The sequence below is a fragment of the Pimephales promelas genome, chromosome 15 (genome assembly GCF_988280905.1).
Source record: "Pimephales promelas chromosome 15, fPimPro1.hap1.1, whole genome shotgun sequence".
NCBI classification, from domain to species: domain Eukaryota; kingdom Metazoa; phylum Chordata; class Actinopteri; order Cypriniformes; family Leuciscidae; genus Pimephales; species Pimephales promelas.
Window position 1 is genome coordinate 32,711,119 of NC_142783.1, and position 21,687 is coordinate 32,732,805.

Sequence of the window (21,687 nt, forward strand, 5' to 3'; positions counted from 1 at the left end):
TACTGAACTTAAATATACAAGCTTGATAAAAATGATCATTTTAGAAGAAAATTTCAAATGGCACTTTTGCATCTGAACTCTTCATATATATGTATGTATGTATGTATATACATACTGACAGCAGCTGACAGCATTCCTCCTATGAAACTCCATTTCCAGTGAGTTCTAGGAATTACCCGCTGGCATTTAAACACCTGAGTGCCAAGAACAAATGTCAAAAGTATGCCATTTAATCTGATAAAAAAAGAGTGAAATTTAATGTAGCCTATTCAAAATACAATTGAGCGTGTCTCTAAAAGATGGTGAGACAGGTTCACAAACTTATTTTTGTGAAAAACCTCTGAACCATGAAACCTCATTGATTGCATGAATGATAGTCAAAGGCTCGACTGATAATTCTCGGTTTTAATTACCAGTTGTACCAGTTTAACTTCTGTCCAGAGTAAATATCTGTCAGCTTTCGTGAACATCTTTGCGTATGCAACCCACCGTTCCCTGATGGAGGGAATCAATGGAGGACGTACAGTAGTCGACGTCGACTGAATGGGGATCGTGCCAGGGAGCCAATTATCTTCGAGTACTGTTGAACGAGCCAATGGGAATTGGCTGTGTGATGACATTACACACTCCACCCCGTGGTACGGGTAAAAAATAGCTCACAGCAACTTAAAGAAAAAACTATGAACTAGTTAATTTTTTGGAACTTAGTTCAAAATTGTGATGTACGAACTATGAACTGAACTAGTTCATTTTAAAATTTGAGAACTGAACTTTGAACTAGTTCATGTACAAAGTGAACTTTCCCAACACTGACTACCACATATCCTTGTGGTATAGCCACCTGAACCTCCCCGTCATATTTTTATTTATTTTTTATTTATTTTTTTAACGAGGGTGCCATCATGCCCCGTCCCATACAGAATAGACTCTTACCAGATACTTTATTAACAGGAAGTCTTACTAGTGATTGCATTGTGTTGTTAAGAGATATTTACAGACTGTAATGTTGCATTTCCATGGTTATTAGCATTGTAAATGTACCAAAATTCTTAAACATTTTATGTAATATAAATGGTTAATTATATTTTCTATTAAATGTAAAAGGGGTTCTGGCTTCTCTAAAGTTAAGATACAGCACACAGCATGAATTATAGCTTGCCTTTTCTGAATTTTCTTGACTGTCAAAAGTGTCATCTAGGTGCCATGACTGGTATGCAACACTTCAACATAGCTAACATGCACCAAGCATTTTTATAATAATAAAAATGCATCAAAGATTTTTTTCTTTTATTGTTTCTTTTAAAAAAGCATGTTGATTGTAGCTACATTATACCAAGGAATTTAGTTACTCACGTACATTATCATTATAAACAAGCTCATCAAGCTCATCTCTCTTAAGAAAATTTGGACTAAATGCAAAATTCATGTGGATTAGTTTTATGATCTTTATTAACTTTTTGAGGCGTCAAAGTGGTTGTTGCGTAGCTGTCAATGGAGGGACAGAAATCTCTTAGATTTCATCAAAAATATCTTAATCTGTGTTCCGAAGATGGATGAAAGGCTTGTGTGTTTGGATTGACATGACGGTGAGAATCAATTAAAGAATTTTAATTTTCAGGGGAACTTTCACTTTAAGTCGGGCCCTAGAGTGCCATCTAGGTGCCATGACTGGTATGCAACACTTAACATGCACCAAGCATTTTTTTTTTTTTTGTAAAGAGTCCCATGAGTGACAATGTACATGTGTGTTATTTTCAGCAGCCGATAAACATTTAAAACAATCGTCATTTAAGATAAAGTTTTCAACAATGTTAAATCATGATTCAATCTTAAAGAGAATGGGACAGCTGAAAAGTCATTGTCCAAATTGTTATACTGGCAATGCACGAATGAAATGTGGAAAGTACTGCTGAAAGTTTTGGAAAGTACATCGAGGAGAAAAGGATGAAAATACCCCTCCCGAAGAGCAATGTGCATTTAATGTGTATTTCAGTTTAGCATCTTATGCATCAGCCAATGTGTTAATCAGGGAAATAAATCTCCTATTGTCAAGTTGTCAACACAAAATGTAAAATTACATTGTGAGCTGTAATTCATGCTACTGTATCTTAACTTGAGAAGCCAGAACCCCTTTTACATTTAATAGAAAATATAATTAACCATTTATATTACGTAAAATGTTTAAGAATTTTGGTACATTTATCATGCTAATAATAACTATGGAAATGCAACATTCCAGTCTGTAAATATCTCTTAACAACACAATGCAATCACTAGTAAGACTTCCTGTTAATAAAGTATCTGGTGGGCGTCCAATCACAACTGACTTACGGAAAAGGGGAAAGCATGGAGGAATGATCTTTCCACGCAACAGTGATCCTTTGGCGTCATATAGGTGACGCCATATGACATTTTGTCGAAATACTACGCACATGGCATCCTTTAGCGTCAATATAACACACACTGTTATAGGTCTGGGGTAGGGTCTGTGTCTGATATTGATGCTAAAGAATGCCAGTCACCTATATGACGCCTTGGGTTCTGCGTGTTATATTGACACTAAAGGGTGTCATGTGCGTAGTATTTCGACGAAATGTCATATGGCGTCACCTATATGACACCAAACCGTGCAGAGGAGATGTCATGGTTTGAATGAGCTTGTGATTCCTACCCGTTTCCTCTCGCGTAGATCTGTTGTCCTCACGCGGAAGTCATTTACGGCACACGCCAGCATCAGTTGCGTCATAAATATCAGCTCATACACACATACATGCGAACACACACTGTGCAGTTCATTGGAACAAATGTGTCAATAGAGCCGCCATCTTGAAACAGGGGAGCCCCTCCACTTTAATGCATAAGCGTCATTGTAGACATAGGTCTAACGGAAATAAAATCACCATAAATCATCATGAAAGCAATTTTTCTCATTTTTTTTTTTTGTTTGTTCCAACGGTCAGACATGTATTTATCATTGATTCCAGAATTTTTTTTTTTTTAAACATTCTTCCTAGTTCAGATTTCATCCATGAACATCATACGCTGCACAAAAGTCCGCCACCATCAATGAATTCGAAGCAAAGGCAGAGATAGCAGCGTTTCCTAGCTACTTCCTATGACAAGACCCCTGTTCCAAGATGGCGGCGGTTTTGACGCATGCTTAGAACCCCAAGGTGACATCTAGTCTATACATCTATGGATGGAAACATAGAAAATGTTATATATATATATATATATATATATATATATATATATATATATATATATATATATATATATATACTATATATATATATTTTTTTTAATGAAACAATGATTATTGGAGCATGTTTTACAATTAAAAAATGTTCTACTTCAAAATGTCACCTTTAAATGAATGTACTTGTGGTTTCATTTTAATTGTTTCACATATTTTTTTTTTTCTCAGTGCCATTTTCAATGCTTAGATGCATACGGAATTTCCACACATTTGCTGAGCGAATTACAGCTGCTTCAAATTTCATTTTCAAAAAAGAATGTAATTTGAGGTATTAAAGATGACACAGAACCGGTCTGTGGGGAAATTATGAGGAATAAAGGTATGTTTGGCTGATGTTTGTGATTTTAACAACACAATCACTTGACACCTTTTGTGTTTCGGACGGAATGAGCCAGCCCCCTTCTCTTATTTAAACCAGAAAGACTGTCAGATTACATTTGCATTTTATCCTTGTTGCCAAGTTGAACAGATCTCAAGTGTAACTATTCAGTCAGGTTGTCTGTCATGTATTTACAGGTCATGTACAGGCTTTCAATAGGCATTCTTATTGTAGCAGGTTCTGGGTCTGCCTGTGAAAACTCCCTGGGCATGTGCGGGGCCTGGGCAGATGGGGATATACGGATAGGGGTGCTCAATTCCTGTCATTCCAAAGTACAGACACTACAGGTGCGAGAACGACCAGAAAAATACAACTGCACAGAGTGAGTATCTGTTGTTTTTCTGTCATATACAGTGATCTATGCTTGTGGTGTGTTACCTTGCAACCTAGAAGACTTTCAGTTTTGATCTTTTTTGATCCAGCATCTAAAAAGCTCAATATCTGTGACTCAATGTACCTTTTTAAACTGATGTTATGTTAATAACGCTGTGATACACCAAATGCTCCTTGATTTATGTTGTTAATAATAATAATAACAATGATGATGTTAAAAAACCTTAATATGTCAAACTAAATTATTTATATTATTGATTTTTCATTAATATTTGTTGTTAATTAATTTTATTTTTTTTATTCATTTGAGATTAAGGAAATGATAGTTTCGAAAAAAAAATGGCATTCCAAAACTCTATTTGTTACATTATTTTTTTTTTTTTGTATACTGTAAAAAAAGATATAACCATAAGTTATGACAACATATGTTTTTACATTACTTTAACTCGTTAAAATAAGTTTAACAAATTTTTACTGTTTAATCATGGGTCAACTCATTTAAGTTGAAGTGACACAGCTAAGTTGATTGTACTTAAAAAAAATGATGGCAGCTACTTTTTTAAAGTGTGTTAACTTGCAATGATTATTATTTATAATACTATTTCTGATATGCTAAAGTAAAAATAGTGGCAATGTTTGTTATTCATTGTCACAAACCAGCCAATTGATATTGTTACAAGAATATTTGAATTCAATAGAACAATAACAATAAGTAAACTGTTTGTGTGCAGAAACAGTTAGAATTTACTATAAAAATGGTAAGATTTCTTAGATTAGAAAAAAAAATGCTGTTGTTTTGTTTGTATTTTCTAACAAAGTTTTCCATTTCCTTGTAGATTAAATTTCCTCTCACTTGTAAGGACTCTCGCTGTTGTGCATACAATTGAAACGATCAATAACTCCAGCTTCCTCCCGGGTGTGCGACTGGGCTACTACATCTGTGACACTTGCTCTGATGCCTCGAAAGCCATTCAGAGCACTGAGCACCTGCTCGCTGTGAACGGCACGCTGCCTGTCCAATGTGAGGTGCTTGAAAGGCCTAATGTAAAAGCAATCATTGGAGCACGCTTCTCAGAAGACTCCCTCGCAGTGGCTAGACTTCTGAGTCTATACATGGTCCCACAAGTGAGTAACATTATCATCTGCACAGGGCTTGATGTTACACCCGCATTTGGTGGGTTGGCGGGCGTTATTTCAGCAGTGGCGAATAACGCGATCACTCATCCTAGCCACTTTGTAGGAGTTGAATTTAAAGGGATAGTTCACTTTGAAATTAATTTTTGGTGTTTTATCTTACCTCAAGGGCATCCAAGATGTAGGTGAATACTTTGTTTCCACAGTATTTTCGATTTAGATTTTTTTAGGTCAAACCGTTAAACAGTAAAACAATACTCTTGATGAATCTCAATTTCTCAGCAACAGCAAAACATGGCAAAACAACATGTATTCCTGAACTGTATATTTTCTCTCTCATATTTTCTCTTTCAGATAAGCACAACATCATCTGCACAAACTCTTAGTGATAGGGTACGATACCCAGCATTCCTGCGCACCATTCCCAGTGATATTTACCAAACCAAAGCTCTAGCCAATTTCATGAAACGTTTTCACTGGAACTGGGTTGGGGTGGTCTATGGGGATGATGATTATGGGAAAAATGCTCTCCAAAGCTTCTTGGCAGATGCAGAAGATGCAGATATCTGCCAGGCTTTTAAAGAAGCATTGCCTCACTACCTAGCTCACGATGAAATCGACAAAAGGATCCAAGAGGTGGCGGAAACAATCCGCTCATCTGAAGCTAAAGTTGTGTTACTTATCCTGAAGGAAGAACTGGTCTCTAAACTCTTCAAGGAGATGATTCGGCAGAACATCTCGCGTACTTGGATTGCAAGCGATGCTTGGTCAATGTCACGAAACATATCTCGAATGGATGGAATAAATGGCGTAGGTGACATTTTTGGGTTCACATTCATCACTGGTCCTAATCCGGGTTTTAAGGAGTTTCTGCAGCAGCTGACTCTTGCTCCGGGATCTGTAAACCTCTTCCTTGAGGAGTATAAGCAGTTAGGGAAAGACGCTGATTTTTTGACGGAAGCTGTCGACATCAGCACAACCTATGGCGAAAGGTTAGCGGTATGGTCCATTGCTCACGCTTTGAAACGTCTTCTAAACTGCAGTGAAACCGATTGCCCTGGCGAAAGGGACTTCCCGCCATGGAAGGTAGCTTTAAAATGTTTACATCCAATTTTGGAGATGTCTTTAAGCTAACAAAACAAACCAATAATCAATGATTATGCATTTTTAAACTTTGTATTGTTTGTTTGTTTAAAAGCTCCTCAAGGAACTGAAAAGGGTTAATTTTACAATGGACAGTCAGCCATTCTATTTCAATGCATCTGGAAATTTCATGAATGGCTATGATTTAATTAACTGGCAACCACAAGAATCGACTGGGCAGAGACGTTTCGTCGTTGTTGGACATTACAAACTGACGAAAAAAGAAGTTGACATTGAGGCCCCCATAACATGGAGTAATCCAAACAATACGGTGAGAATAACTAATTATAAGTGATTATAAAAATGTATCAGTTATGAAGTACAATGTATGGAACCGCATGCATAGTAACATCATGAAAAAGCTTAGACCAGCACAAATGTCTATGCTGAACCAAACTGGACCAGAATAGCTATGTTGCTTCAACCAGCATGGTCTTTATGGTTAGCCAAAGGTTGCTTGATAAGCCAGTCAAGTATTCCAGAATCCCATGCTCATGAACACAATATTGCTTGTCTGTTCAACTGGGTATTATTACACATTGAAGTAAAGACTACATATTAACCACGCTTCTATGCATTTTATTTTAGGTTCCTGTTTCAATGTGCTCTGCTATTTGCCCTCCTGGTACGGCTAAGAAACTTCTCAAAACAGCATGCTGCCATAACTGCATACAATGTTTAGAGGGCACTTACTCTAATGAAACAAGTAAGTATTAAATTGTAAATATATAGTGTTGTTATGCATGTAATGTCTTGTTTAAGCTTTCAGTAGAAATTACAATTTGAGCCATGCCGTAGACACACAACTGATTTAAATGTATTGACATTAACTTGCCATTGCAATTTTCAACCACGCAATAGTCGGGTTCTGGAAGTAAAAACACCCATCATTTTCTATAGAAAATCATTTTTTTAACAACTTATAAACCTTTAAAGACAGACCTAATCTGAGTTTAGAGGTTGTTCATCGTTATCCGTTTTAATTATTTCAACATATTATACAATATTTGTGTGGATACTATATTACCCTAGCCTGGTTAAAACCAGACCATTCTCAGTTGTGGTCTGGCAAAGCGTCATAGACAAATAATTTCTAGAGGTTTGTCACCAACGGACGTCCCAGGTAGACCTAAAACCAATCAGAGCGATGAAGTTGATAGGCGGAGAAACATCTCCGAGTGTTGTTCTTTGCTCGGGTTTTAACAAAAGGAAACATTCTAATCACTTAAAACAGACGCAAAAGCTGATTCGAACGAGTGATGTTCGATGGCGGCATCCATCTTTGTAATGTCGGCTACAAAATCTGCTTCAAAATCCCAGCGCTGTCGTCATCGTGTAAAGCCCGCCCCAACGTTTCTGATTCGTGCCTCGATTTCGATGGATTGGAAATGGGCATGAATGAGCTCTTTGCCAGACTAACTTTCAGAGCAAATCTAAATTTCCCGGAAGTTGTCTGCTAATATTACCCATGAATCTGTATAGAAAATCAGTCGCTTCAAGCAAATTGCGCCAAAAGAGCTTGCAGGGAACTGTCAAAATACTTATTTATGTGCATATTTTGCAATAAACGTTGTTTCTATAAATAATCAAAGACTTTAAATGAATGGTTTTACATTTCTCCATCATTTTTAATTCGAGGGTGTTGTGGCTTTGCCTATTTTTGCCGTGATTCACCTCATTGCTGGTTGGCTTGGTTCATTGCTTATAATGGTTTATGGATACTTAAAAACAAATCCCCATTGGAAAATGCGAAAGAAAAAAATGCTTCCAGAACCAATGCCCAAAAATCTCAAAAATCAAGTGCACACTATGAGTGCATTAACCTAATTTAAAACGGGAAAATCCATAATGTTCAAATTTTCTTAACGGAAATATACCATAAATCTGAATTTCTGAAGTAGTTGTGCATCTTTCTTTCAGACTTACCAAATTGCCTACCTTGTGAAAAGGGTACCTGGTCTTTAAAAGGATGGACTTCGTGTAAGGCGAAGGAAGAGGACTATTGGAAATGGGATGGGTCCCATGCAATCGTTCTGCTTACATTTACTGCATTAGGTTATCTGTTGTTGTTCTGCACCCTGATTATCTTCTTGGTCTTTTGTGGAAAACCCGTCATGAATCAGGCAGGGGGAAACGTGTGTTTTGTAATCATTGCAGGGTTAGCGCTCAGCTATACTAGTGTCATACTGTTTATTGGCAAACCCAATATTCACATTTGCAGGGGCCGACAGATCTTGTATGCCTTAGGGTTCTCCCTCACAGTCTCATGTATTTTGGTGAAAGCTCTACGCACCTTTGTATCCTTCATACCGTTTCAACTGGGGCGTGTTAAAAGGTCTTACAACCCCCCTGTCATTATTACCTGTAGTACTCTCATTCAAGCAATCATCTGTGTCTTCTGGATGATATTTGATTCTCCAGCTGTGGAAACCATTGAGTCTGACCAAAGCATGTTGATTATGATACAGTGCAATGAAGGTTCTGGTATTGGATTTGCCATAATGCTTTGCTATATTGCATTGCTAGCTTTAATCTGCTTTTTGCTGGCCTTTAAAGGGAGAAAGGTACCTCAGCGTTTCAATGAGACTGGACACATCATCCTCAGTATGCTAGTATACCTCTTTGTGTGGGTCTGTTTCACCCCAGTGTACATTGGGAAGATCAACGAGCGCTATTCAATTCAAGCAGCTGCTATCTTGGTGTCATGTTATGGAATTATTTTCTGTCACTTTGCGCCCAAGTGGTACATGGCGCTCTGCAAGAAGAAAGAAGAGATTAGTCGAGAGGCATACATAGCAAAAGCCAAAAAACGCATCATCGACTCAACTGTCTGCATCCCAGAGATACCGGAAGAACCATGTATTTGTATAACGGGATCACAAAATACCATTAACTCAATTGATACAGGTTTGGGTTCAATTAAATTGTCAAGGAAAGTGTTGCATCAAGAGAACGACATAGACAATATGGAATTTCTTCACCAGACAATACGGAAACGACCTAGGAGAAAATCCATTTGATGACTGTACAAAGAAAAAAAAAAACACATATCATAAAGAATTGTATATTATGTGTGCTTTGTGGGTGTTGAGTGATACATAACCTGTAGAATTGACAATTGTGTTCGGTGAATGCAGAATAACCGTCAAAACATAAATAATGAAACTGTATAAGCAACTTGTAATAAATGTCAATGTTATTTTTTTATATATATATATTATTTGAGTGGTAATAAATGATAAATAAAAAAATCCAATTTAAGACTATTCCCTTTCTTAAAAACAAACATTGCTTGAGATCCAGAGATTACATTGCAGTGCACAGCTTCAGCCGCATACACACAACCTGTCAATCATGCAGGAACAGGCAGGGTAAGTTTACAGTTAGTTATTGCTGTAATTTTAAGAGTGAGTAAACCAATCCTTTAAAAACAGTAGAAAATGAAATTAAGAATGATTTTTTTTTTTTTTTTGCAATATTACTGTATAAATGATGCAATGCACCTCTAAAGTCCTATTAAAATGTAAAAAAAAAAAATGTTCTTCATGGATGAATTCTTCATCCAATAGTTGATTCTGATCTCCTCTGTGTAAACAAGATTGTTTACGGGCATTGACGTCAGAACGCCAATCACCAGCCATGGCTAAATGTGAGTTTTTGTGTTACTGTGCTAACACAACAGCAACAAAGGCTATTGTTATCACTGAATTTATTAAGATGTAAAATGTCTGTATGCCTTGTTAAAAACAATGTGTCACAATAAAATATACTATTTTGGTAATAAATATATTTATTTTTTCAAAATTTTTAAACAAGATCATTATATAATAAATAATAATCATAATCATTTACGTACTCACTGAAGAATTTTATTTACCAACTTCTCTGTGGGCCATTTGGTTTGAGCTATAAAAAGCTACCTGAAAACAACCGTGATTACCTTAATGAGCTTAAGGTCTTGAGACCGTGTGTTTTATTTGACATATGTGCATGCATAGGACTACTCTGAAATCCTTTCTAATCTCTTTAGCTGTTCGTCCTCCAGAAGGTACAGAGAGACTGTACGGCAAAAGAGAAAATGCGTGACAATGTTTGCTTTAAAAGAACAGCAAACACTTTTGATCAATTGAGGAATATTTTTTTCATATTTTAGCTGAAAGAGAAGAGACTCCATTGGGACTTTACATTTTATTTTTCAAACAATTTCGTTCTACCGTGAGGATACAAAGAGACAGTCAGCTGTGTGTCAGGTAATTAGAGTCATCTGAAAATGACATGTGCAGCTGGTGACTCTCGAACATCCTGGTGTCAGATGGAGAGGTCTGCCTCCTTGTTTTTGTTGGACTGTATTTTTGCAAAATCTAGGTGAACTGCAATTGCTCTGAAATGGGCTGCTCTCCATCACGGGGGAACAGTCTCCAAGGAGTACAGGGTGCGTTCAGAAGAGGGAGAACTCTACTTCCAGGGACTCATGAGAGCCCAGGAGAATCACTATCTAATGATGGCAGCAGTGGAGGATCTTATGGAGGGGACAACTCAGCAATTCGAAACAACACGAGTTCCACGTCATTAGGGAGGAAACAATCTACGGCTGAGCCTGAAACTGTCGGGGCTGCTTCAGCCAAACTGGGTGCACAAGAGATCAGCATTAACATATTACCTCAGGGGAAGGAGAGACAAGAAGAAAAACGAGAGGCTTCTGAGAAAAAGGGTGCAAAGAAGTCAAAGAAAGGTCAAAAAGGTGTAAAACTAAAAAAGAAAGAAAAGGAAAGAAAACATGAAGAAAAAGTAGACTTTCCAGAGGCACTTGTGAAGGCACATCATGCAGCGTATGCGTATCTCAACCCTAGCATCACTAAATATGAAGATCTGTTAGGGTTACTCGATCATGCAGCCCAAACCCAAATTTCTTTGCAACCCATGGTGGCATTCATGGCATTACGCTATGAGGAAATAAACAAAGGGCTGCAGGAAATCGTTGATGAGGGGGAGATGATGTTAAAAGAAAATGGAGAGCATCTGGCTTGGCCTTGCGAAAAAAATAATTCCTCCTCACCCAACTCAGTAAAAACCGTGACCTCTTCCACCTGCAGTGAGCCCCCACCAGACCTGCTACAACAACTCCTTCAGTATACCATACAGAAGATGCGTCAAGTGGGTCAGTCGGTGTGTGGAATTGGGGATACTGCTCTTGAGGAAGCAGTGGATTACTTTTCCTCCATTACTGAAATTCTAGATGAGAAGCTCAGGACAAAACGTGCATCCGAGTCTAGATTGATGCGGTTGCTTTCTCGGATTGAGGCTGCGTCACAGAAAAAACCTGGCAGAGAAGACTCTGCACTTTTTAGTGAAGACAGTGGACTTGGGGCAGAAAGCGAGTCCCTGGCAGGTTCAGACAGACAACGCCAACGCAGAGAAAGTTGTGAGTCAACTGGAACCATGCATGATACATCAAGTAGTCCTTGTGGTTTTACACCAGTACACCAAGGCTCATACCGGGGAAGACTTCTCAAAACAATGAACAAAAGCAGCTCTCTTAACTCTATAGACTCAACTTGCACTATCACAGCAAAAGAACAGAGTATGGAAAAGTACAAAAGTACAGAATCACTACTTGGCTCTGTCTCATTGGATGAAGGTGACGGGGATGATGCGGAGAATGGTGGCGAAGAGGAAAATTGCAAGGATAAAAGAAGGAAACAATCAAATTCTTCTATTCCAGACCTCAGACAACCACATCGCTTGTCAACAAAGCGGATAGAGAATCCACAAAACATTGAAATGACATTAAAGCTGAAAGATGCCATTAGTGGCAGGATTCGTTTTTTGCCATCCCAAGGCCCTGGAGTAAAGCCAAAACATGCGGATAGCCCAACGAACAGCAGTCACCAGTGGACCGAGGATGGTGACAAAAGTTCTAAAAGACCCCAAACAGCTACCTCTAAAACATCCATGAAAAAGACAACAGTTACAAAACGGTCGAGATCAGCTGACTCTCTACGTAATAAAGCAGAAGATCCTACACTCACTGAACTCGAGAGAACTCAAAAGGAACTCAACCAAAGGCTGGAGAAGATGGCCAAGGTTAAGTTTGTAGAAAATACAAAGCAAGGTTTTTCTAAGAAAATCCAGCAACCGCAAACCATTTCATCAGTTGCCTCTGACAGGCAGCGTTCTTTGAATAGGAACATTTTTTCTCCCAGTAATCAAAGAAAGTCATACAATGCAAAAGTAGAGCAAGGAAGCGCAAAGGATGAGGTGGAAATAAAAAAGAAAAAGGACAAAGAAAAGAGAAAGGAAAAAGACAAGAAAGCTCCACCTGGTGTAGAGCCTGTTAAGGTAATGCCTGTGCCAAGCCCTCCGCCGTCACCTCGCCCATCTTCAGGATTGTATAAGGAAAGGAATTCTGTTAAACAACTGATTGACACCTTTAGTCAGGGGTTGGAGGAAAGTAAACAGATCCCAGACAGTCCAAAAATGCTTGGTGTAAGAAAGTGTGGCGTTCCTATCATTCCAGGTTTAAACCCCCCAGGCACATTAGCGTTACATCAAAATAGTATACTCAGTGGTCGAGGGGAGTCAAGATGTTCTGAAAGGACAGAGGATCTTGACATTGACGATCTACCACCCCCTCCACTTGAGGTACTCATGGACAATTCCTTTGAAAATGTACATGCAAAGGACATAGGAGAATATCTAACAAGCAGGGGTCGATCCACCCTGCCAAAAAGGGCCGCAATGTCTCAGAGGTTACGAGCCTCTCTGCAGTCTGTTACAGTGCTACCCAGTAGGGGGAATTTGTGTAAGGGCTCTGTTAGCATGTCGCCAGTTCGTTCCATGCACCAGGACGCCAGAGGAGTTCTGAAAGGTGTTCACCATGACTCCAGCCTTGAAACAGACACGGAAAGTGAGGAGGCTGCCTCCCTCTACAAACAAGCAAGAAAGATAATCCACTTGAGGCATTCTTCTGACTCACCGACTGAGAAATTTGCTGAGCAGGGTCACAGACAGATTTTCTTCTGCCAAGGTGATGTAGCGGTTTCACAAAAGGACAACCGTACCGATGGAACACAATTGCCAAACAGTGCCTGCAGGAGCCAAACCCCTGCTAGTCCACCTGTATCCAGATCTCGAATGTTACCATCCACACCTCTGTTACATCGAAGACTCCCTAGTCCTCCGGTATTAAAAAGCCAACCCTCATCTTCAACTTCATCGAGTCCTCCTGTAGTTCGTAAACTACCCACCCCACCTACCGTTGGCCAACGAACAGTGCCAAGCACCCCTGCAACGCGACAAGACCCCATCACGATGACAGGGTTAACCTACCCCTTTAAGGCACCATCACCTCCTGCTTCCCCAAAAGTGCAGCGGTGGTCCAGAGAAAACAGTAGTGAGGACTCTTCAAGAGTATTTAGTAATGCTCGTTCAGTGTTTTGCCCAGTCTCATCCTCATTATTTGAGGCACAACCTATTCCTACACCCAAGCCCCCTCAGGCATGGACCTCTACCGGTAGCAGTGTTCTGCCCCGCCCATGGGGTGAGCGTGGCCGGCTGCCAGTGTCAGCACGAGGGCCTCAGCCATTCGTCCGGCGAAGCCAGTCAGACAGGAGGCCCAGTCTAAGCCTGCCACCCAGGGTCCCAGTCATCTCTGTAGCAGAGACATGTGGGAGTGAACCAACAATTAGCAACCATGGGTGAGTCTAATGCTGCGTCCCAATTCGCATACTATCCGTCCTAAATAGTATTCGAAAATAGAATTAGTACGTCCCAAATCGTAGTATGTTGAAATGAGTGTTCCAAAGAGACCCGGATGGTCTACTACTGTATATCCGGTCAGAATCCGAAGTGCAGAGCGATGCACACTCTAACGGCTGATATTGCCCACCACCCATCCCGCGTTGGACGAGGATTTGGTTAGAACTACAAACACAAGTGAAAATGTGTTAAAAACTACAAACATGGAGGACGCACAAGTCTGGCAGTTATGTAGAGAGGTTTAGATAAAGGGGTTTAAGTGATTATCAGTATCTAACCTGACGAAAATATATTTATTCAATGTTGGCTACATTATTATATTGCATCTGCAGAAGCATTGTGAACTTTTGTAAAGATACGTTTAGCCGTTAACTTTTAAATGCATCATTATATTCAAATTGCAAACACATTCGGAGAGTCTCCGCATGAAAGACCCACGACTGGCAGGTGAACGTGTGACAACATTTCTCTCCGAAACGGTAAGAAATTAAATTAGATTGAATGGAGGATTTTAACTGTGACGAGATGATTGACAGGTCAGTTTACTGTGATAGGATGCACGCGACAGAGTAGTATGTCCCAAAGCTTGCCTACTTGCCTACTTTTAGGGCGTAGTATAAGTAGGCGAATTGGGACACAGCATAACACTTTTGATTACTAGTATAACTACTTATGAGTAATCTAATATGCATCGTATAAGATTTGAATTTTGTTCAGTGACTTATCACCTCAGTGAACTTAAAACTGTCATGTCTATCTTAACACTTTTGCTTCCTGGTTACTTTTCCATGTCATCAAGAAAATGAAGTTAATATCTGTACTGTAATGGCCCTTAAACACAACTCCAGAAATGTTCTGACAAAGATAAGGATGATAAAACAGTTATGACAACCATGCAGAAATGTCCTGTGAGCAGTACTATTGAGTTCACTGATGTGAAAACTTGAGCTTTTAATTTCTGATCTATGAACTCAGCTCCTTTTGACTTTGATGCTCAATAGCGATACAGTATCCATAGTCTCTTGATTTCTTTTTATTTTTTTGATAAGGGAATCTGAAGCAAGTACCATTCATGCTTGAAATTGCATCCTCCATTCCCGATTTCATTTTTAAAGAGAATAAGAAAATGTTAGAGGACAAGCACTATGATTGTCTCTGTCATAATAAAGAGTGCAGTTTTTGAAATTCAATTATGGGTTCATTGTGTAAATGTCACTCAGCTCGTGGGTGAATAACAAGAGAAAAATCCATCTGCGATTGGTTGCAATTTAAAGTGTTTTTTTTCTTTATTCAGTTATAAATATCAAATTAAATAAGGGTAATTGAATGGTTTAAAATATTAATTAAAGTTTTAAAATGTGTAATGCTTTCAGTTTGCAGAATGTCATCATTGCAAGGAGTATAATATATTTATCCAGCAATATGTACTTTTGAACTTAATGCCCTAGCAATTACATTTTTATGTAATATAGGTATACTTTTCATTTCTGAGAAAAACTTTCAAAACAACAACAGCTAGCAAATGTAAAACTGAAACTATTTACTAGGGTGGAGGAAGATAACACTCAGGTCAGGATGAGTATCTTTCAAGCACATGGGAAAACTTTTTTTTTTTTTACTAAACTAAATTAGTATGATGGGAAAACCCAAAACACAGTGACTTAAAAGGGAGTTGGCATGACCCAAGTCAAATTGGGAAATATAAAAATACACTGCAGTATAACCAGATTTCATATTCTGAATATTTTAACACCTTGAACAGTTTGTAATTACTATTAAAGGCAACACATACTGCAGTTATTTTAGCCATTGGCCCATGCAACCCGAATTCATGTCTAATCTTTCCTTATTTTATCCGTCTTGTAATAAATGTGTTCAATTCAGTCACAAGCAGGTGTATTTCTTTGTAAATAGATGGTCACAAGTAGATAATGTTCAGTTTGTGTGTGATGTGTATGCAGTAATGAAATGACTGAAGGTTGACAAGCACTATATAGTATTCAAGCACAGTATACAGTATTCAAATGAAAATGAAAGGAAACATAATATCATCAAGGTGTCATTTAGATACGCTTTCCTCTCTCACGCACATTGTAATGCTAATCCCTAAGCCCTCAATGACTTGCTGCTGACCAGTGCTAACCAGCTCTGGCCCACTTCCCTAATCTTTCAATTCACTAATGTCCTTATTCTGATTTGTTATGACAGCTTGGAAGATGGTCCAGTCGGAGGAGACAAGCCATGGAGTGAGCAAACCGAAATCCGAGGAGCAGTTCGGTCCGTCTCACATCCAGACTTGTGCATCGTGGGTCAGGGTTTACAGAGGGAATGGGGGAAATGAGGAAGGAGCAAGTGGGATTATGGATTAGCAAAACTTGGATGGGATTAAAACCGTATTGTCCTGCTGGGAAATGAAAATAGCTATTTCTGAGAAGGCCTTCTCATTGTCACTTCCAATCACTGTCATTTTCATCCTTTCAGCTTCAGTGTTTACTACAGTAGCCTATTTGGTCTAGTTGCCTCAATTCATTTGGTCTGCAATTTGTTTTGACAATGTTTTGTAATGTGAATATTCTTGGCTGGCATTTTATATTTTTATTTCTAAATATATACAAATATTAAAAAAATAAATAAAAATGCATCACAGATATTGTTTTTTTTTTTAATTTATTTTCTTAAAAAAAAAAGCATGGTTGTGCATCATACCAAGGAGTACATCATCATTATAAACACCTAAAGGAAATCTGTTCATAAACCAACTGTGCCTTTTCAGAAAATTTGGACTAAATGCTTAATTCATATGGATCAGTTTTATGATCTTTATTAACATTTTGAAGCATCAAAATGGTTGTTGTGTAGCTGTCAATGGAGGGATCTTAGATTTCATCAAAAATATATATTAATCTTTGTTCCGAAGATGGACGAAAGTCTTACTTGTTTGGATTGACAGCTGTCAATTAAAGAAAGGAACTTTCCCTTTAAGCATGGCCCTAAAGTGTCATCTAAGTGCCAATACTGGTATGCAACACTTCAACATAGCTAACATGCACAAAGCATTTTTCTTTTTTCTCTTGTAAAGAGAGTCCCACGAGAGACGATTTACACGGGTGTTCTTTTCAGCAGCCGATAAGCCTTAAACAATGTTAAATCACGATTCAATCTTAAAGAATGTGACAACTAAACATCTGTGGAATTAAGCTGTAGTGCTGGGAAAGTCATTGTAGAGCAAATTGTTTTACAGGCAAAGCACGAATGAAATGTGGAAAGTACTGCTGAAAGTTTTGGAAAGTACATCGAGGAGAAAAGGGGAAAAGCCCCTCCTGAAGAACAATGTGCATTTAAGTTAAAGGATTAGTTCACTTTTGAAAAAACTTTTGCTGATAATTTACTCACCCCCATGTCATCCAAGATGTCCATTCCTCAGTCGAAAAGAAATTAAGGTTTTTGATGAAAACATTCCAGGATTTTTGTCCATATAATGGACTTCAATGGGAACCAGATGGTTCAAGGTCCGAAAGATAGTGTTAATAACAGTTTCAGATGCAGCTTCAAATGTCTTTAAACAACACCAGACGATGAATAAGGGTCTTATCATGCGAAACGATCGGTTATTTCAAAGCTTATTCCAAAAATGTAATTTTTCTAAGGACAAATGCTAGCCTTTCTCCATTCTGTGAGGCGCGTTTGCAACGTCACGTAGTACGTAATTACGTTCAAAAGGTCACGGGCGACGTAGCCAGAAGTACAGAGTCAGAGTGTTTACAAGTTGAACGCATAGGTTGAACGTGAAAACTAACTCAAACGCCGTTTACAAAAAAAGGAATTAAAAGGTAAAACAACGATGTCGGACGATTTTGATTCTGTACTTCCGGCTACGTCGCCCGTGACCTTTTGAACGTAATTACGTATTACGTGACGTTGCAAACGCGCCTCACAATATATTACAAGGCTAGCATTTGTCCTTAGAAAAGTTAAATTTTTGGAATAAGTTTTGAAATAACCGATCGTTTCGCATGATAAGACCCTTATTCATCGTCTGATATCGTTTAAAGACATTTGAAGCTGCATCTGAAACAGTTATTAACTGTCTTTTGGACCCTGAACCATCCGGTTCCCATTGAAGTCCATCATATGGAGAAAAATCCTGGAATGTTTTCATCAAAAACCTAAATTTCTTTTCGACTGAGGAAAGAAAGACATGGACATCTTGGATGACATGGGGGTGAGTAAATTATCAGCAAAAGTTTTTTCAAAAGTGAACTAATCCTTTAAGCATGTCCAATTTGCTAATGCTAACTGTCATTGCATGAATGTGATTCTACATAAAAAAAGACAAAAAATAGGCCTAGTGTAAATGAATTTGTTCTGTCTTTGTTGTGGAAGGGAAAGATATGCCGATCAGTCGACACACCCACTTTCATTCAATCAGACAAACAAGATTCCAAGTCTCAGTCAGACTCAAATCATTAACTAGTTCAGAGAGGAAGAGTAGTCATTCATTGGGTCAAACTATATACACCTTTACAGCTCACAATCGTTTCTCTCGGGTCTCACTATAGAACTAAAGGCGAGCAAAAAGTCAAGAGATCACTTTTTTTTCCCCCAAAATAAATAAATAATAGAGCCTATCGATGCATAATCTTTATGCACTGATTATATTTAAAGTAATTACTTCTAAAGAGGCACATATACACTGACAATAATTGTCCACAAGATGGAGATCTTACACTGGGCAAACATTACTGTGATATTAAATGCAAGTAAAACACCCTTCAGAGAATGTGAAGACGGTCTTACAAGTTACATTACTTCCAAGCAGTTACAAACTGCGGCATTGTGCAATTGTGATTTACAAAGCATCAGGAGTGTATATACTATTTAAATCCAAATGGCAATTAAACTACATCCAATGGAACCCAAATTTATGTGTTTATATAAGTTCTAAATTGCTTAAATCAGTTGAATTAAGTCTTATTTAATGAATAAAACGTAGCCAACTACTTGTTTTTCTGAGTGAAACTTTCATCATATAAATTTGAAATCTTTAAAATCTTAAAATCTTAAGACAGCAATAATATTATTAATAATAATATAACTATATTAATTAGAAGACTAAAAGCCACCCTGTGAGAGCAAAGCTTACTGGGTTCTTCATACATTTCACCTCCATAAATAAATGAATGTGCCTAAAGGCACATATAATGTGCATCATAATGTGCATATAGACACTCTACTGTATATAGAATGACTGGATCATAACATTCATTGCTGTATTCGCCCCATCTGAAATATATCTCAACATGCATGAACAATACAAAACTATCGATGTAATTCATAGTACGAAACAGCCATTGAGTTTAACTGAATCGAACCATTTAGCATACTTGCATTAACAGTATTTCCAAAACCTCTTGGACATAACATAAATAGTTTACCGTTGTGGCCCTCCATTGGTAGCTTTGCTTGTGGAAACTCTCTACAAACATCTGCTTTCATTGTGATATATTCAGTCACACTTACACAATAAAATTCATCAGTACCTGCGTAGGTGATTAAAGCATGAATTACAGTAGCAGTTGAGCTGGCATAGTACGTGATTTAACCCAATTCTGTATACGTAGATCAATTTAAATTGTATTTTTCCCACGAAACTTTTCCATTGACTTCTAATCAAACATGCCACCTCATTGGCTGATGTGCTTCACTGTAAGAAGAAGAAAACAGTACTGGCAATTTTCTGCGAAAATCTGTTTCTTTTAACCCAAAAACAACTCGGTGTAATGCGTTACTTTAAAAATAGGTTAAACACCAGTAGAAAATACATAGGCCTATGGAAATAGTACATTAGGCACTATTTTTACTGACTATTTTTTTTTTTTTTACAGTGTTTACTGTGCTGAAGGATTTGAATTTAAGTATATTTTGCAGTAGACATCATCTAACATCTCTCTATCATTCACATTATTTTGTCAACATGAAATCTTAAAATCTGTCCCACAAATAATTCTGGCTAGATCAGAGAAAGACAGTTGTTTCCAATGCTGTAAATGAAAACAATGAACCGCTGGTTATTAGAAAACTCCAAGCTGTTCAGAAGCACATCTGCAAACAGTGAGATCCATCATGGTCTGTCCTGATCAAACACACGAGGACTCAGATATGCAGATAGAGTGTAATCTCATGGCCGTGTCTAAAAAAAAAAAAAAAAAATCTTTATTAAAGTAAAATGACATTGGATCAAACATGCAGCACCGCTAGTGGATATTGCCGGCGCCTGGTTGTTGCTGTGGATGTGGGAATACTGTCCTCATGAAACATTTGTAAAAAACATTAATTAAACATGATTTTTGTCTCTTATGGAAAGTGTTTGAAGAGCATTCTGATGTACTCAACCAGATCTGAGTTATGGTTCTTAGACAACTCTGTCATGAAGACCAGACTAGCATGAATGTCCATGTTGGTTAATGCTTGTTTAACTGCTTGTCTAGTAATTTTTTATAGATTTTATAAATGTTTTTTGATGGCAGAGCAGCTTGGGATGACCTTACAGTGTCTGATTTATGAGCGTGCTGACATCATTCATCAAAATGAACAAATCTTTTTTCGAGTCAGTTCGATCATTTCGTACGTTGAAAGAACCGGATGACTCGAAAACAGATTTGTTAATTTTGATGAACGAGTTCGAACAGGAGAGTCATGAACACGCATCACAGAACAGAGCAAGGCGAGCAACTTTTTTATTTATTTTTGAAATGAGCGATCGTTTCGCTAGATAAGACGTTTAAAGCGTTTAAAGCCCTTTGAAGCTGCACTGAAACTCTCATTTTGAACTGTTTGGTTGAAGTCCATTATATGGAGAAAATCTGAACGTTTTTATCAAAAACCTTAATTTCTTTTCGACTGAAGAAACATGAAATGATGTATGTATGACACGCTAATTCATTTCCATTTTTGGTGTGCTATCAACACGCATAATCGCTTTTCAGCGTGTTTATGAACGGCATTGACTTAACGTTACTTACATTAAACACTATTTATGAGTCTTCCCCTACACTCTAAAAAATGCTGGGTTGTTTTAACCCAATTTTGGGTCAAATATGGACAAACCCTAAATGTTGGGTTAAAAATGTAATGTAAAAATTTAACCCAACGGCTGGGTTAGTCCATATTTGACCCAAAGTTGGTTGGGATATAATGAAGAATGTAATGGGATACAAAAGTTTTTCTTTGGGTTTTTTTTTTTTAAAATGTTATAATGTTTAGAGAAAATTTAGAAACGTTTTCATAACTTAATGGGAACATTAGCAAAACATTCTCACAACATAATTTTGTTAGCTGGGAGCATATACAATGACTTAGACTGCTTTACTCTGACTATAGTCGATTTTGAAAACTTTTTTGTTTATCTGCAAAAAGTTCTGTTTCAAAGAAAAACATGTTGTGTGAGTGTGAATCATCCACCACTATGCAGAAAGGAAAGATTTCCAAATTGACTTATCTTTCAGATTTGCTTGTCACACAATGCTATATGTCTTCAGATGACTATAAACAAATTTTTTTCTTTAAGAAGCCTTGTTGGGGACAGCAGAGCCAGAAGTTCTGCAGTAAACCTTCAGGCAATAGCATCTCATTGGTATTAGTTGGTGGTGTACATGTTCAAGTTTAGCATTCATGCTGCAGT

General features: G+C 37.8%; 2 protein-coding genes across 2 annotated transcripts; both read left to right on the forward strand.

Moving 5' to 3' along the window:
- Window positions 1-3,724: 3,724 nt before the first annotated feature.
- LOC120464129 (G protein-coupled receptor family C group 6 member A) lies at window positions 3,725-9,448 on the forward strand. Its single transcript, XM_039653479.2, has 6 exons — window positions 3,725-3,960; window positions 4,808-5,096; window positions 5,460-6,191; window positions 6,304-6,519; window positions 6,837-6,954; window positions 8,169-9,448. Exons 1-6 carry the CDS (start codon window positions 3,764-3,766, stop codon window positions 9,266-9,268), a joined length of 2,652 nt encoding a protein of 883 aa, XP_039509413.2. The 5' UTR covers window positions 3,725-3,763; the 3' UTR covers window positions 9,269-9,448.
- Window positions 9,449-10,569: 1,121 nt separating this feature from the next.
- On the forward strand, window positions 10,570-16,575 carry pcare1 (photoreceptor cilium actin regulator 1). Its single transcript, XM_039653381.2, has 2 exons — window positions 10,570-13,945; window positions 16,215-16,575. The coding sequence occupies exons 1-2, from the start codon at window positions 10,635-10,637 to the stop codon at window positions 16,345-16,347; spliced, it is 3,444 nt and encodes a 1,147-aa protein (XP_039509315.2). The 5' UTR covers window positions 10,570-10,634; the 3' UTR covers window positions 16,348-16,575.
- Window positions 16,576-21,687: the final 5,112 nt, after the last annotated feature.